This window comes from Macaca nemestrina, chromosome 3, assembly GCF_043159975.1.
Source record: "Macaca nemestrina isolate mMacNem1 chromosome 3, mMacNem.hap1, whole genome shotgun sequence".
Classification (NCBI taxonomy): domain Eukaryota; kingdom Metazoa; phylum Chordata; class Mammalia; order Primates; family Cercopithecidae; genus Macaca; species Macaca nemestrina.
The window spans coordinates 189,594,084-189,608,398 of NC_092127.1; the positions used below are offsets into that span (position 1 = coordinate 189,594,084).

Genomic DNA, 14,315 nt, shown 5'->3' on the forward strand with positions numbered 1-14,315 from the left:
GAGGGCAGCGTGGCTTGGCTGGATAAATGAAGGCAGCCTGTCCAATTGGGACCCTAGCCCAGCCCATGCCCCCGTCCCAAAGGTAGGGGCCAGAGAATGGGAGCGTCTCAGGACACTGTGGGCACCAGGAGCCCAGGACCCTCCAGGGGTGTTCCTGGAAGGTACATCAACCCTCCACTGCCTGGCTGGAGTTCCCAGGACCTGTCCCTTGCTGCTCTGGCACTTCCTACCTCCAGCCCATCAGAGTCTCCTCAGCCATCCTGGCAGTCCTCCTGGGCTCCTATCCAGAGCCCAAAGGCCTCCATCGGGAATTCCATCTGTGTCCTCTGAATCGAGAGTTACTGTCCATCAAGCAAGCAGCACTGGATCCGCTTCCTGCCTGGCTACCAGTAGGAGGAGCCGCCAACGCCACTCCCACCCTGCTCTCCACTAAGAACTGAGATGCAGACACCCCGCCGGGGCACAGGTGCCTGTGACCTCCCATCCAGCCCAGCCTCTCCCCACTCCTCCCCATGGCTTCCCATCAGCCCAGCCTCCCCCGACTCCTCCCCTGGGGATCACTCTGCAGCCTGGAGTTCTCTGAATTTCTGAAACACATCATACTTTTTTTTCACTTTCAAAAGGTCTGTCAGGGATACCCTGGTCCACGGAAGCATGTCCGAGCCCAGAAGCACATCCTTATAGGAGATGAATGAATCCGTCCGATGACATTATTATAATAACTCTCCCTGCTCTCATTCTGGGCACTCAAGTGACAGATGAGGAAATGAATGAAAAATTTTGATTTTCCAGATAATTCTACTATAAGGAGAGAATATGCTGACAAGTTTTCAGTCATCCATCAGATACTTCAACCTGCGTAATAGTTCTATTTCTCATAGGAAACTTAAAAATTAATGTTCCAGTGTATACATCATTCTCTCTGAGTTTGGTCATTGTAAGTCAGTCTATCCAACCCCAGTGAACATTTCAATTCTAGCTCAATGGCCTATGAGAGTGGGGAGCAGCCCTTGAAAGGTGGGCCACTGCTATGATGTCCCCTCAGCAGACAGACAGCTGGCCTTCCAGGGTGACACCAGCTGCATTTGCTATTTGATACTTTCACAACCTGGAACTCTGCTTTCGATTTTTTTTTTTTTTTTTTGACAGAATCTTGCTCTGTCACCAGGCTGGAGTGCAGTGGTGTGATCTCAGCTCACTGAAACCTCCACTTCCCGGGTTCAAGAGATTCTCCTGCCTCAGCCTCCTGAGTAGCTGGGACTACAGACATGCACCACCACACCTGGCTCATTTTTGTATTTTTAGGAGAGACGGGGTTTCACCATGTTGGCCAGGATGGTCTCGATCTCCTGACCTTGTGATCCGCCTGCCTCGGCCTCCCAAAGTGCTGGGATTACAGGCGTGAGCCACCGTACCCAGCCTGCTTTCAGTTTTATCTCACTTAACCCCCAGATATCAGGTCTGTAGTGGATCTCAAGGACTATGAAGGCACTTTGACAAAATTCTGCTCTCTTTTCTCACCCCTATTCTAGTTCTGAAGGAGTCTTGTACCCCTTGGGCAAAGAGAAGAGCAAGAGACTGGGAGCTTGGGGCTCTGGATTCAAGTTCTGCCTATGGACCGAGTCAACAAATGGCCCTGAACATGCCTCTTGGCCTCCAGGCCTCCATCTCTGCTGTGCAATGATTTGGACCAGAAGGGACCTCTGAAGGCTGTGAGGGAAAGGAAGGGTCAGAGGAGGTTGGCCTTGCAGAGACCAGGCTGGGCAGAGCTGCAGAGGGAGACTCAGACCTGGTGCCGAGGGACTGAGAGCAAGTCCCATAGGCAGAGCCTGGAGGGACTGTGGAAAACAGCCCTGGCTGTGTTTACCGTGGGAGCTGCGTCTCTCCCGCGTACATAAGGAGCGGAGATGGTCTGGCACGGGCGTTGCTGGCTTGTCCCTAGGAACGGGGCTGCATGTATGTGTGTGGGCAGGCATGGCTGGGCACCCATGGGTGCCAACTGCAGTCAGGAGAGCTGGCATTCATCTCCACTTGCACTGCCTGTGTTACCCGGAGCACATCTCCTAACCTCTCTGGCCTCAATTTCCTCTTTTGTTGACCACCGGAAGAGGAGATTCTCATTCATTTGGTTCATTATTTCATTCATTCAACAAACATTCTTCCAGGTTTGTGGCAGATTCTCAGAGCCAGGCACTGGGAAGACAAAGATGGCTATGGAGCGGCTCTGGGCCCACCGGAGAGCGGCCCGCAAACTCCTGCAACAGCCGGGAGAGCTCCCTGTCATGCCCCGTCATGCGCAGCCACGTGCAATGGAGCACAGGGGAGGCTGTGGCTAACTCTCTGGTCTGCAGGGCTCAGAGCAGGCTGCCTGGGCAAGGTCATACCTGTACCTTGAAGGATGGACAGGAGGTCCTGGGGTGACTGAAGCAACCCGCCAGAGGAAGTGGCCAGTGCACAGGTCCCGGCACAAAAGATCCATCTTGTGACACATGCAGTGAAGCTTGTATGATGCTAAATTACAATCACGGTTTGCATCTGTGCACTGCACCATTTCCTGAGCACTGTAAAGGGTAAGTATTGCCAGATGCACCTTCCCATGACCACCCAGGGCGTGGGCACGGGCACAGAGGAAAAGCCGTGTCCGTGGATGGAGACAGGGAGGAAAGGAGGGGCTGTTCGGGCCAGGCAGGGGCATGCAAGGGACGTGTCCACACCCCATAGGAAGCAGAGACAGGGTCGTCTCTGGGACTCTACCTCTGGGACTCCCGGAGCCAGGAAGGTGGCCGCGTACTCAGCCAGTGCCACGTCGTTGAGCATGTTCTGTGCCAGCTCAGAGAGCGGGAGGTTCCCCAGCCCATGTCTGTGCAGCTCCTGCAGCAGGTGGGTGATCAGGCGGTTCCTCTCCCGGCACTTCTGGACCAGGGAAGCTATCTTGGCCTGAAAGGGAGGGAGGCCGTGGATGCAGAGCTACCACCAGGGCTGTGTGGCTGAGTTGGGGGACTGGGGGCCGGAGGGTCAGCTGAGGCCCCTACTCCTCACCATCCCCAACTCACCATCCCCAACTCTCCTTCCGCTCAGCGGAGCAGGCTCCTCCCTGCAACGCCTCCTTGCACCCAGAAGCCAGGCTGCTTTCGGAGCAGACGGCCACACACACCCAGGAGCTCCCCACTGCCCTCCCCATGGTCTAGGCTCAAGGCAGCAGGGATCGAGAGCGTGGATTTGGGCCCCATCACGGACCAGCTGTGTGAGCAAGCTCCCCTCTGCACCTCGACTTGCCCGTCTGTACAATGGGGGTTGTCACGGACACCAGGATAAAAGGAGATGGGGCAGGGAGGCACCTACCAAGTGTCGTGTTTCTATCCTTATCTCACATTTAGATAGCACTTTATAAGGGATTGTGGTCTTCATTTAAAGAAACGCTCTGCAGCAAATGATGGCAATGAGAGGGAGGAGGAGGGAAGCCTTGCACTGCGGGAGCTTCACGGTCTGCTCTGCACCTTCCCAGCTACCACGTCTGCAGAGGCTCGGCAGGAATTATGACGATTTTCATTTTACAGGCGCCAACTCGAGGCTCAGACAGACACGGAAATGTGGGGTGGCAAATAACTTTAGGAACTGTGTAGCTCATGTTTCTGATTTGACGGCTGAGGAAACTGAGGCCCCAGAGGGAGGATGACTCTGCAGGTCAGTGGGAGTCCAGGGCATAACCGGGTTCTGCTGATGCCCAGCCCAGGGCACCTCCCTCTCCACTCTGCCCGGAGACCAGAAAGAAAGAGCAGAGCCCCCAGCTTCTCCCAGATCCAGGCCCATGTTCAAGATGAAATGTGTTACCTTAACCAAATTCTGTGTCCTGCTAGCAAAGAACATATTAAACCCAGTGGGCGAGTAATGACATTTCCTGGAGTTGATCTTAAACATAAATGTCTAGATATGTGGAGAAAACCTTTCTGAGAAAAACTGTACATCGGCTGGGTACAGTGGCTCACGCCTATAATCCCAGCACTCTGGGAGGCCGAGAGGGGGTGGATCACGAGGTCAGGAGTTCAAGACCACCCTGGCCAACATGGCAAAACCCCATCTCTACTGAAAATACAAAAATTAACCAGGTATGGTGGTGCACGCCTGTAATCCCAGCTACCTGGGAGGCTGAGACAGGAGAATCACTTGAACCCGGGAGGCAGAGGTTGCAGTGAGCCGAGATCGAACTATTGTACTACAGCCTGGGTAACAGAGCGACACTCCATCTCAAAAAAAAAAAAAGTGCATCACAGTGTTTATATACAATTAATGATACAAAAGAGAGAGCAAGATAGAAAGGAAGGTGCTTGAGCACACAGTGCAGTGGTGACGATTTTATGAACCAAGGCGTCTCGCGCTTCACCTCCTAGGTCACCCCATCGAGTGGGAACAGCAGGAGGCAAACGTACAGACATCGTAGGCTCTCAAACACATGGGAAACACATCGAAGGAAAAGACACGGAAATGCCATGTGCAAGCAAGGGCTACTGCTTTCTGTCTCCTTCATTCTTTCCAGTTTTTTTGTTTCGTTTTGTTTTGAATCAGGATCTCACTCTGTTGCCCAAGCTGGAGAACGTGACGTGATCTCGGCTCACTGCAGCCTTGACCTCCTGGGTTCAAGCAATCCTCCCACCTCCGCCCTCCCAAGTGTCTGGGACTATAGACGCACGCCACCACGCCCGGCTAATTTTTGTGTTTTCTGTAGAGATGGGGTTTCACCATGTTGCCCAGGCCAGTCTCAAACTTCTGAGCTCAAGCAATCCACCCGCCTCAGCCTCCCAAAGTGCTGGGATTACAGGTGTGAGCCATCGCGCCTGGCCCTATCCCAACTTTTATACAATAGAGGTGGATTACATGTCTAATAGGAAAAATACTAAGCTCCCTGTTTCATATTGATTTTATGGACATATTACCTTCAGGGGAGTCACCGCCAACTTTGCTTCATGTTGCTTTTTCTGAAGTTCTTCAAGCTGAAATGAAAGCAACATTTTTGACAACACTGCACTGTCATTTACCACTGTCCAGAGTTTCCCCAGGCAAGCCGGGCTCAGAGCAGCTGGCAGTTGCCTGCCCTCTTTACCCTCATGGGGACTCAGTGCTGGGAACAGGGGCCTTTCCCACCACCTGCCTGGCAGGATCACGGGAGGACAGATGTTCTGAATACTCAAGAATCAGCTCTGCCCAGCTACAGTGTCTGGGGCCAACTCCAAGCTCTCTTCTGAGTCTCCAAGCAGCCTGGCAGTCTTCCGGTCTTGTGGTAAATATACAAGTTCCTGAGCCAGACACCAGGGGTCCTTAATCCCGGCTCAGCCAGTCGCTGGAACTGAGATCTTGTGCAAGACACTCTTTCTGCCTCAGTCTTCTCATCTGTGAAGGGGGCTCACATGAGTGCACCCCCCGCTGGTGAGAACTGTAGTGAGGATTCAGTGAACCCATTCATGTAAAGTGCTTAGAACAAGCTCTGGCATCTGTCAGTGATCAATAAACTCATGTTACTATTAGGGGCAGATGAAAGCTGGACACAGATTCTTTGAGACTGCTCCCCGTGGAGGGGGTTCCTATCCTCTTCTCTCAGATCTGGGCTGGCCTGAGAAGCCTTGACTCACAGAATGCAGTGGAAGTGGCCCTGGGGCCTTTGTGGGTCCAGCCTTGAAGAGGAATGGCAGCTTCTACTTTGGGTCTCTTCTGTTTCTGAGCCAGGATTTAAGAATCCCAAGTGCCCACTGGGGAGACTGTGAGACATGACAGAAAAAGGGAAGACACCGGAGGAGGCTGCCTTCCGCCACCCTGCAGAGGGGCCAGGACGTGAGTGAGGCTGCCAGGGATCCCACAGCCAAGCCTGGCATCCAGCTGGATACCACTGAGTCATGCCCACTGATCCCTTGGAGGGCGGAACAGCCTGGCCGAGTCCTGTCTGAATTCCTGAGCCATAAGATACAACAAAGCAGGTGTTGTGTGAGTTCTTCTAACTCTCTCAGTCCCTTTGTAGTCAGTTAAAAAAATCAAATAAAAAGCCACAAGCCTCTTCCTCATCCCCAACCTCTTCTGACCAACATACCCATATGGGTCAGAATGTGTGTATATGAAATTATACTACGCAAAAGATCTTGCATCTTGCTTCATAATGAAATAATATGCAAGATTTTAAAAGAATGAGCTCAGTTTGTATGTGATACAAAAATTTTGGTGCTATTTTCATATTAACACATAGAAACTGACCTCATTCTTTTAAAATCTTGCATATTATTTAATCACGAAGCCGAAACAAATTGATTTGACTTCAATTTGTTTATGGAAATTTATATTAGTTCTGTTTCTTTGTTTTACAAACAAGATTTCAGTGAACATTTCCATGTATCTGTTTTTGGCACACCATTCCTAATATATTCAAAAAGTAAAATTCCAGCTTTAAGCAGACTGTCTTATATTCAAAAGGCACTCAATCATATTTGCAGGCTTGGATTAAACCTTCTGTCTGCTTCAGTTTAGGAAATAACATAAATATGCCACAGTGAGAGAAGTATTGGGCATTTGCAATCAAAAAGCGAACGAGAAGAAATTAAAAAGATAACCTACAGAATTGGAGGAAATATTTGTAAATCATATATCTAATAAAGGACTTCTATCTAGAACATAAAAGGAACTCTCACAACTTAACAAAAAGAGAGTCAATTAACCCTATTAGAAAAACGGGAAGAATCTGAATAAACTCTTCTTCAAATAAGACATACAAATGACATTCAAAAAAGACATACAAATAAGACATACATATAATGTGAAAAGATGTTCCACATTATTAGCCATCAGAAAATACAACTCAAAACCAATGAAAGACAATTTCCCACTAACTAGGATGTCTATGATTAAAAAAGACAGCTAGTAGCAAATGCTAGTGAGGGTGAAAAGTTGGAACCTTCCTACACTGCTGGTGAGAACATGAAATAAAGTTATCAGAGACACTCTTCCTCTTTAAAGCAACTGCGATTGAGATGTTCAGGAATTATATTACAAAAATTTCATCATAAAACTGAGAACTGCTAAAAAGAATCTTAGGGAAATTCTCAACCTGCAAAATAGACGAACTGAAATTAAGAACTAAAGTGAGTTTAAGAGCAAATTAGATTCATCCAAAGAGTACTATTTAGCTGGAAGAGAGATTTGAAGGAAATACTGAAACTGAGCAGAAAGAAAAAAGAATGAAAATAATTTAAAATATACTTAAAGTCTAATTCATGTGTAACTGAAGTTTCCACACACACCCCCTCCCCACAGGCCAGTAACAGATAAGAGAAAAAAGCAATACTAGCTCTTGTGTTGGTTGAAGACCCAGTGAACGAGACACACTCATGTATTGCTGGTGGCATGGAAGTGGATACCACTACTTTGGAAAGCAATTTGTGATACGTAGCTAAGACTCAACAATATTCCCACCTTTAGAGCCAGTAGTCCCAGTTCTCCGAACTGTTATATATAAACAGTTATCTGTAAGTTCATAGAAATAGCTCTAGATGCAACAATTGGGGAATAGTTAAGGAAACCACATCCACCCAATAGATTACTACACAGTCAATCATAGACAAAAAATCATAGATTACTACACAAACTGTCACACGTATGAGGACTATGAAGCCACATGGACAAATGAACATAAAACTCTACATATAACATGCTTTGATCTTACAAAAAACACATGGGAGAAGAGCCAGAAATTATACTGTAATGCTGAGGCTGTATTTTTCAACTATCAACTTGTCCAAAAATTGTAAAGTTGCTAACATTCAGGATAACAAGTTATGGGCAAATGAGTAGACTCGTTGCTAATGATAGCAAAAGATGCTATCATTTTGGAGGATTATTTGCAATTACCTATCACAGTTAATGATTTATACATCCTTTGTTTTGCTGGAAATTTTCCATCTAGATATACAGCAGATGTATATGCCAAGAGACAAAAATGTTCATTGAAGCTGTGGTTGTAATGCAAAGAAATGGAAACAACTTGAATTTCCACCAACAAAAAACTTGATTAAACAAGTTATGATTTGGCCTCATGATGACATAATACACACGATTTTAAATGAATGAGGTTTGTATGTGCTGATATGAAAATACCATAAGATTCTTAAATGAGAAAATGAAGATGCAGAATAGTTTTGTACGGTATAATTTCAAACATGTACACATCTACACACATTCAGAAAGTGGGTAGATAGGGTTGAAAAAATATTGGAAGTCAGAAAAGGTTGAGGTTGAGAAGAAGGAAAGCTTTTATATTTTTTATTTAAAAAAATTTAGAAGATTAAGATTTGCAGAGAGTTGTAAGAAACAATACAGAGAACTCTCTCGTACATGTTTTTTGAGACAGGGTCTTGCTCTGTCACCCAGGCTGGAGTGCACCCTTGTACATTTTGCCCAGTTTCCCCCAGTGGGAATATTTTGCAAAACTATAGTGTCATATCACAACCAGGAATTGAAATGGCCGCAATTCACTGAGCTTTTTCAGCTCTCTCCAGTTTTACGCGTGTGCATCTGCGTGTTAAATTCTGTGCAATTCTGGTACCTGTATACTTTTGCATCTGCACCACCGTGTCATGGACACATCCACTTCCCTCCGACAGAGGAAGGGCTTTGACTTTTATTTATATGACACTGTAAACCTGCTTGACTTTTTAAAGAAACCACATATGTGCATTTTTAAATTTAACAGAGAAGGGATCATAGAGTCTGTGTTTTCCTTCCTAGTACTGTCCTATACTTTAAAAATCCAGTACCCTAGAACTTAAAGTATAATAAAAAAATAAATAAATAAATAAATAAAAATCCAGTACCTGCTCCCAACCAGCTGGAAGGGTGAGGGAGCGCTCAGCTCGTCCTTATCCACTCCCCAAACGGCCTGGGGTGTGGGAGCCCTGACTGACAAGAGGGGAAAGAAAGTGCTTCCCACACCTTGGTCTGGAGCTCCTCCTGGAGGCGGGCGGCCTCATCCCGAGATGCCTGGTGGGCAGCGCCCTGGTCCCGGAGCTGGCACTGCAGGGTCAGCACCCGGTGATGGAGCTGCTGGGCGCGCAGCCTGGGATCCTCCTCAGTAACCTCTGCCTCTGAGTCCTGGGGCTGCGGAACGCACGGATTTGAAAGAAATTGTTAGGTTATCTTCCAAACAATTTGCCTTAGCCAACAAACTGTACCTGTTTCCCCACTCCTTAGTTTGTTTTGTTTTTTTCCACTTACATTTCCCTTACAGTAAAACAGTTTTAGAAAATAGGGTAGCAGAAATCACTCCCAATCCGATTATCCTGCAGAAGCTTTATTATCCATAGATTTTCTGCAGACTTCCTGCTAAGCCCCTCGACATGTGCATGTATAAGAGTGGGTGGTTCTGCTTGGTTTCCGGAGGGGGACGTTGGGGAGGGCCTGGAGAGTCCCAGAATAACAGCCTGGAATATTAGCTTCAAAAATATATGCAGTGGGGTGGCATTCCAGAATCTGCTGTAATAGATGCCAGTCACTGTTATACTGAAACAGTGTGATGAGTGAAATTGAATGTTCCAATCAAATTATGAGATGCTTATTACGCTAAAGCATAATACATTTATATAAAACAGAAGACACTATATCTCCCACAGGCACTTTTCTTAAAATCAATACACAATTGCCTCTTACTCTTCTTGGATCTAACATGAGAGTAGCGGGTTTCATTCAGATGGCAAAGGGAAATTCTGGGAAGGAGGACAGTGAGAGGGAAGAGGCTGGCTTTGCATTGTGGGAAGTGTGGCAAAATGGGAGAGGTGCTACTGCCCCCAAATGGTTTTGAAGTCTAAATTCTTATTTTTTTAAATAACTCACATACATACACACAAGTATACAAATACATACATATTAACACATATTTTTCTATATAAAATTTAAAATACGATATATTTCTTTTGTTTTCTGCTTTCTCCCTTAATACCATGTCCTGGGCGTTTTTCCATATTACCAAATAATGTTGAAAATGCTGTTGTTAGTATATGCGCAGCCTCCTGTGGCCGTGCTGAACACTCGGATTATTCTAACATTTTGCTGTTATAATTGGAACTGTGACAAAGACCCTTGTACATAAATATTTGGACATACCTCTGACGCTTTCCCTGAGATCATCGGGGGTATTTCCGGGTCAACAACGTGAGCATCTTTTTTTATTTTTATTTTTATTTATTTATTTTTTTTTTGAGATGGATTTTTGCTTTTGTTGTCCAGGCTGGAGTGCAATGGTGTGATCTCGGCTCACCGCAACCTCCACCTCCCAGGTTCAAGCAATTCTCCTGCCTCAGCCTCCTGAGTAGCTGGGATTACAGGTATGTGCCACCACACCCGGCTAATTCTGTACTTTTAGTAGAGACAGGGTTTCTCCATGTTGGTCAGGCTGGTCTCGAACTCCTGACCTCAGGTGATCCACCCACCTTGGCCTCTCAAAGTGCTGGGATTAAAGGCATGAGCCACCACGCCCAGCCCGACATGAGCATCTTTAAGCTCTTGGTTCATGCTGCTAAGGCGGCCTTAGAAGGGAACAGCACTGCTGAAAGTTCCATTTGTGAAGATTTAGGAGCCCAGAAACTCAGATGCTTCTCAAATGCCCTTCCCCCTTGTGAAGGCAGCTTCCCTGGGAGTTGTAAGACCCCCAAAACTCATCCCGACCTAGCAGGGGTAGGTAGGGGGGGAACCCAAGCTACTCTGCTTGGGAAAGAGAGACGAGGGAGAAGCGGAGGAGAAGGAATAATACAGGCAACTCTATGGCTGCTGGGGCATCTCTCTTGTAATAAAATATACAATAGCAGGCTGGGCGCGGTGGCTCAAGCCTGTAATCCCAGCACTTTGGGAGGCCGAGACGGGCGGATTACGAGGTCAGGAGATCGAGACCATCCTGGCTAACACGGTGAAACCCCGTCTCTACTAAAAAATACAAAAAACTAGCCGGGCGAGGTGGCGGGCGCCTGTAGTCCCAGCTACTTGGGAGGCTGAGGCAGGAGAATGGCGTGAACCCGGGAGGCGGAGCTTGCAGTGAGCTGAGATCCGGCCACTGCACTCCAGCCTGGGTGACAGAGCGAGACTCTGTCTCAAAAAAAAAAAAAAAAAAAAAATACAATAGCAGAAGAAGATATTTTTAATTAATAGAAATATACACCACGTGGGCCTAAGATGCACAGGCTGGGCCCTGTCAAGAACAGATGGGTGCTCCGAATGGTCCTGTAAAATTCAGCTCCAAGACTTCAAAACAACTTGGCCTTTCTGGGAAGTACGTTGCCTCCTCTGCCTCCCTCCTCTGGCAGTGACTTGGACTGGGGCTTTTTCCCATGGGCCCTCAGACAGCACCCAAGTATCCTCTAAAGAGAATGGCTGTGTAGGCGGGACCAGCCTGTTGTCCCATGGGACCGCCCCACACAGTAGCCCTGTGAGCTGCCCAGTGAGTCTCCTGCTGTCTAGCAGACATCATGAGCACATGTGCTGGCTGTACACTGGCCTGAGATGGGCGGTGCTGACACTGCCCTCCAGGAGCTCAGGCTGGTGGGGAGAATGACAGGCAGGTAATTTAACATTCAATACAGCCTGATAAAGGGAAGCCAGGAGGCTGTGACGACCTGAAGGGGGCATTGAACAGAGACATCATCCAGTTGGGGGGTGGCAACTGTATAGCAACCACATTCTGGGTTGCGGGGACAGTACCAATTTGTAGCATTTGCCAGTTTCCATGGTGTAAATATTCCCACCATGATGACTACAAGCTACCAAAATGGTATCATTGAAGGCAGAGTTGGGAAGAGATGCACATGAGTTGGCTCTGACTCATCTCTGCACAGAACCCAGCCTGGGGGTGGGGAGAAGCTTTCTGGAGGAGAGGCCCCCCAACAGGAGACCTAGAGGAGAAAGCTGGGTGCAGGGAGGGGTGGATGAAGAAGGTGAAAAATGAGGGTAGAGGTGGCAGCATGGAGTGCGGAGGCTGGGGGTGTAAGCAGCAACAGTGGAAGCTCCTGAGGGTCTCAGGGCCAGAGCACTGCTCACTGTAGGAAGCTGGGATCTCATGTCCAGTGCAGTAGGAAGCCACAGAGGGTTTTAGGTCAAAGAGTAACACATCGGGTGTTGGTGACTTCTTGTCCATCACCAAGTCCCATGGACTCCAGCTCCAGTTTTCACTCCAAATTTCTCAACCCCAGTGTCACCTCTTGGCTATCCAGCCACCAACTCCTCTCAACCTGTTCTCCTTCAATTCACCCAAATCATTGTTCTCAGAGCAGGCAGATCTTTTTGCAGTATAAATTGGGTCACATCATTCTGCTCAAAACCCTCTGATGGCTTCCTATGACATCTAGAAAAGATCAAAACAAGGGCCTGCAAGCCTTCTACAGCCTGACTTGTGACAGCTTCTCCAACCTCATCTCACACTACACCCCTCCTTGCCCATTGGAATCCAGCCATGCTGGCTACTTTCTCTTTTTCCAATGAGCCAGCCTCTGTCCTGCCTCAAGGCCTGGCCACTCGCTTTTTCCTCTACCTGGAATGCTCTTCCTCCCTGCTCTTTTATAACCTTGAAAGTCTCAGCTCAGTATTCAGCTCCCCAGATTTCCACACTCCTACTCACTGGTGTTGGACAACTATAGAATCTGGGGAGAATATATACAAGTAATGTTTTGCAGGCATTGGAAGATGACTGGTGCAGGGCTACAATCCTTAAGAAAAAGCATGCACAACAAGGCAGGCTCCACATTTTCCCTGGATTTCTCTTTGAAACATTTTCCAAATAATGGTCCTGAAAATAGAGCCCAAGCTGAAAGTGGTGGTCCTTCTAGATGGAGAAATAGAGCTTGGAGTTTAGGGATGCTAAGACTGCTGGGGTTTGTGGAACAAAGTAACAGGGAAGAGAGAGCTGCAGAGAATAAAAGCCCAAATATCGTCCTAGAAATGTCCCTTGAGTCCTTGGCTGAATCATAATCTCTGTGACACAGTAGAAGACTCTAAGCCTTGCAAAGAACAGCAGCTTGGAGGTTAATCGGTGAAATGTCACAGGTCACACACTTCTGAGAAGATGGCAGAGTTCTGGCAAAGCCAAAGTGGAGAGGACTTGGTGAATGCTGTGGAACTCAGCTGATGTCACTGACAGGCCAAGTCCTAAGAGCAAGGGCCACACCTTAGGAATAATATCAAGCCCTACTAGGTCTGAGGGCAAAACTTAAATAGGCCTACACAAGAATAAGATGATCTGCTGATCATGCAACTACCTGCCAGAATAAAATTCACTGAACATTCTTTGGAGAAAGACAATAATCAGGAATCTTCATAACATATTATACATGATGTCCAACATAAAAGTTTTTGAAAGTCCTAGACATGAAGAAGCAGAAAAATGTGACTGTTCACCAATAAACAAAATAGTCAATAGGAGCAGGCAAAGAGATGATCCAAATACTGGTGTTAGCAGAAAAAAAAATCCTCAAGGTCTTCAAAATAATTATGATCTATATATATTTTTAAAACATAGGAAAAATAAAGAAAATGGATGTACAGATGGACTATTTCAACAGAGAACCAGAATCTCTTTTTAAAAGAATAAAATGGGCATTCTAGAACTGCAAAATATAATAAATGAAGTTAAGAACTCATTGAATAGATTTAACAGAAGATGGGACACAGTAGAATACAGGATTAGTGAATTAAAAGGTAGGTCAATAGAAAATCCAAACAGAAACACACATTTTTTAAACTGATACAGGATTTTTGAAAGATGTGAGATAGAACCAAAAAGTCTGAATTTCTAGAAGGAGAGGAAAAGAAAACAGAAGAGAATGAAATATTTGAAGAAATAATGATCAAGAATTTTCTAAGTCTGACAAAAAAGACATAAACACACAAGCTCAAGAAGCTCAAAAAAAATTTTTAAAAATAAAAACAAGCAGGACGAAAACAAATAAAACCATAAAAGCACATTATAGTGAAACTGCCAAAACTCAAAGATAAATAGGAAATTATAAAAGCAGTCAGAGATAAAACAACACATTTATTTCAGGGGGAGTGAGGGAGAAAAACAATGACAATTATGACTGATTTCTGGACAGAAACTATGAGAGGCAGAAGACAATGGAATGAGACTTTGAAGAGCCAAGAGAGTGAAATACCTGGCTACCTAAAATTCAAAACCCAATGGGAAGAAAAAAAATTAATGAAGGTTAAAAAATTGTTTTCATAAAAGAAATATGAGAAAATTAATCACCAGAAAATTCTCGCTACAAAAAACCCACAGTTCTTAAGGCAAAAGGAAATCAGAGCCA

At 46.3% G+C, this 14,315-nt stretch overlaps 1 protein-coding gene across 7 annotated transcripts in view; it reads right to left on the minus strand.

The window, feature by feature from the left end:
• The window catches only part of C3H4orf50 (chromosome 3 C4orf50 homolog), a 120,414-nt gene that overhangs the window by 74,850 nt on the left and 31,249 nt on the right, over window positions 1–14,315 (minus strand). For all 7 annotated transcript variants that reach the window (XR_011621569.1, XR_011621568.1, XR_011621564.1 and 4 more), the window contains 3 exons: window positions 8,965–9,129; window positions 4,932–4,988; window positions 2,755–2,937 (listed from right to left, as the gene is read on the minus strand). Coding sequence is in view for 1 of the 7 variants with exons in the window: in XM_071093900.1 (XP_070950001.1) it covers window positions 2,755–2,937; window positions 4,932–4,988; window positions 8,965–9,129 (405 nt within the window). In the remaining 6 variants the exon portion in view is untranslated. The remainder of the gene's footprint in view (window positions 1–2,754; window positions 2,938–4,931; window positions 4,989–8,964; window positions 9,130–14,315) is intronic.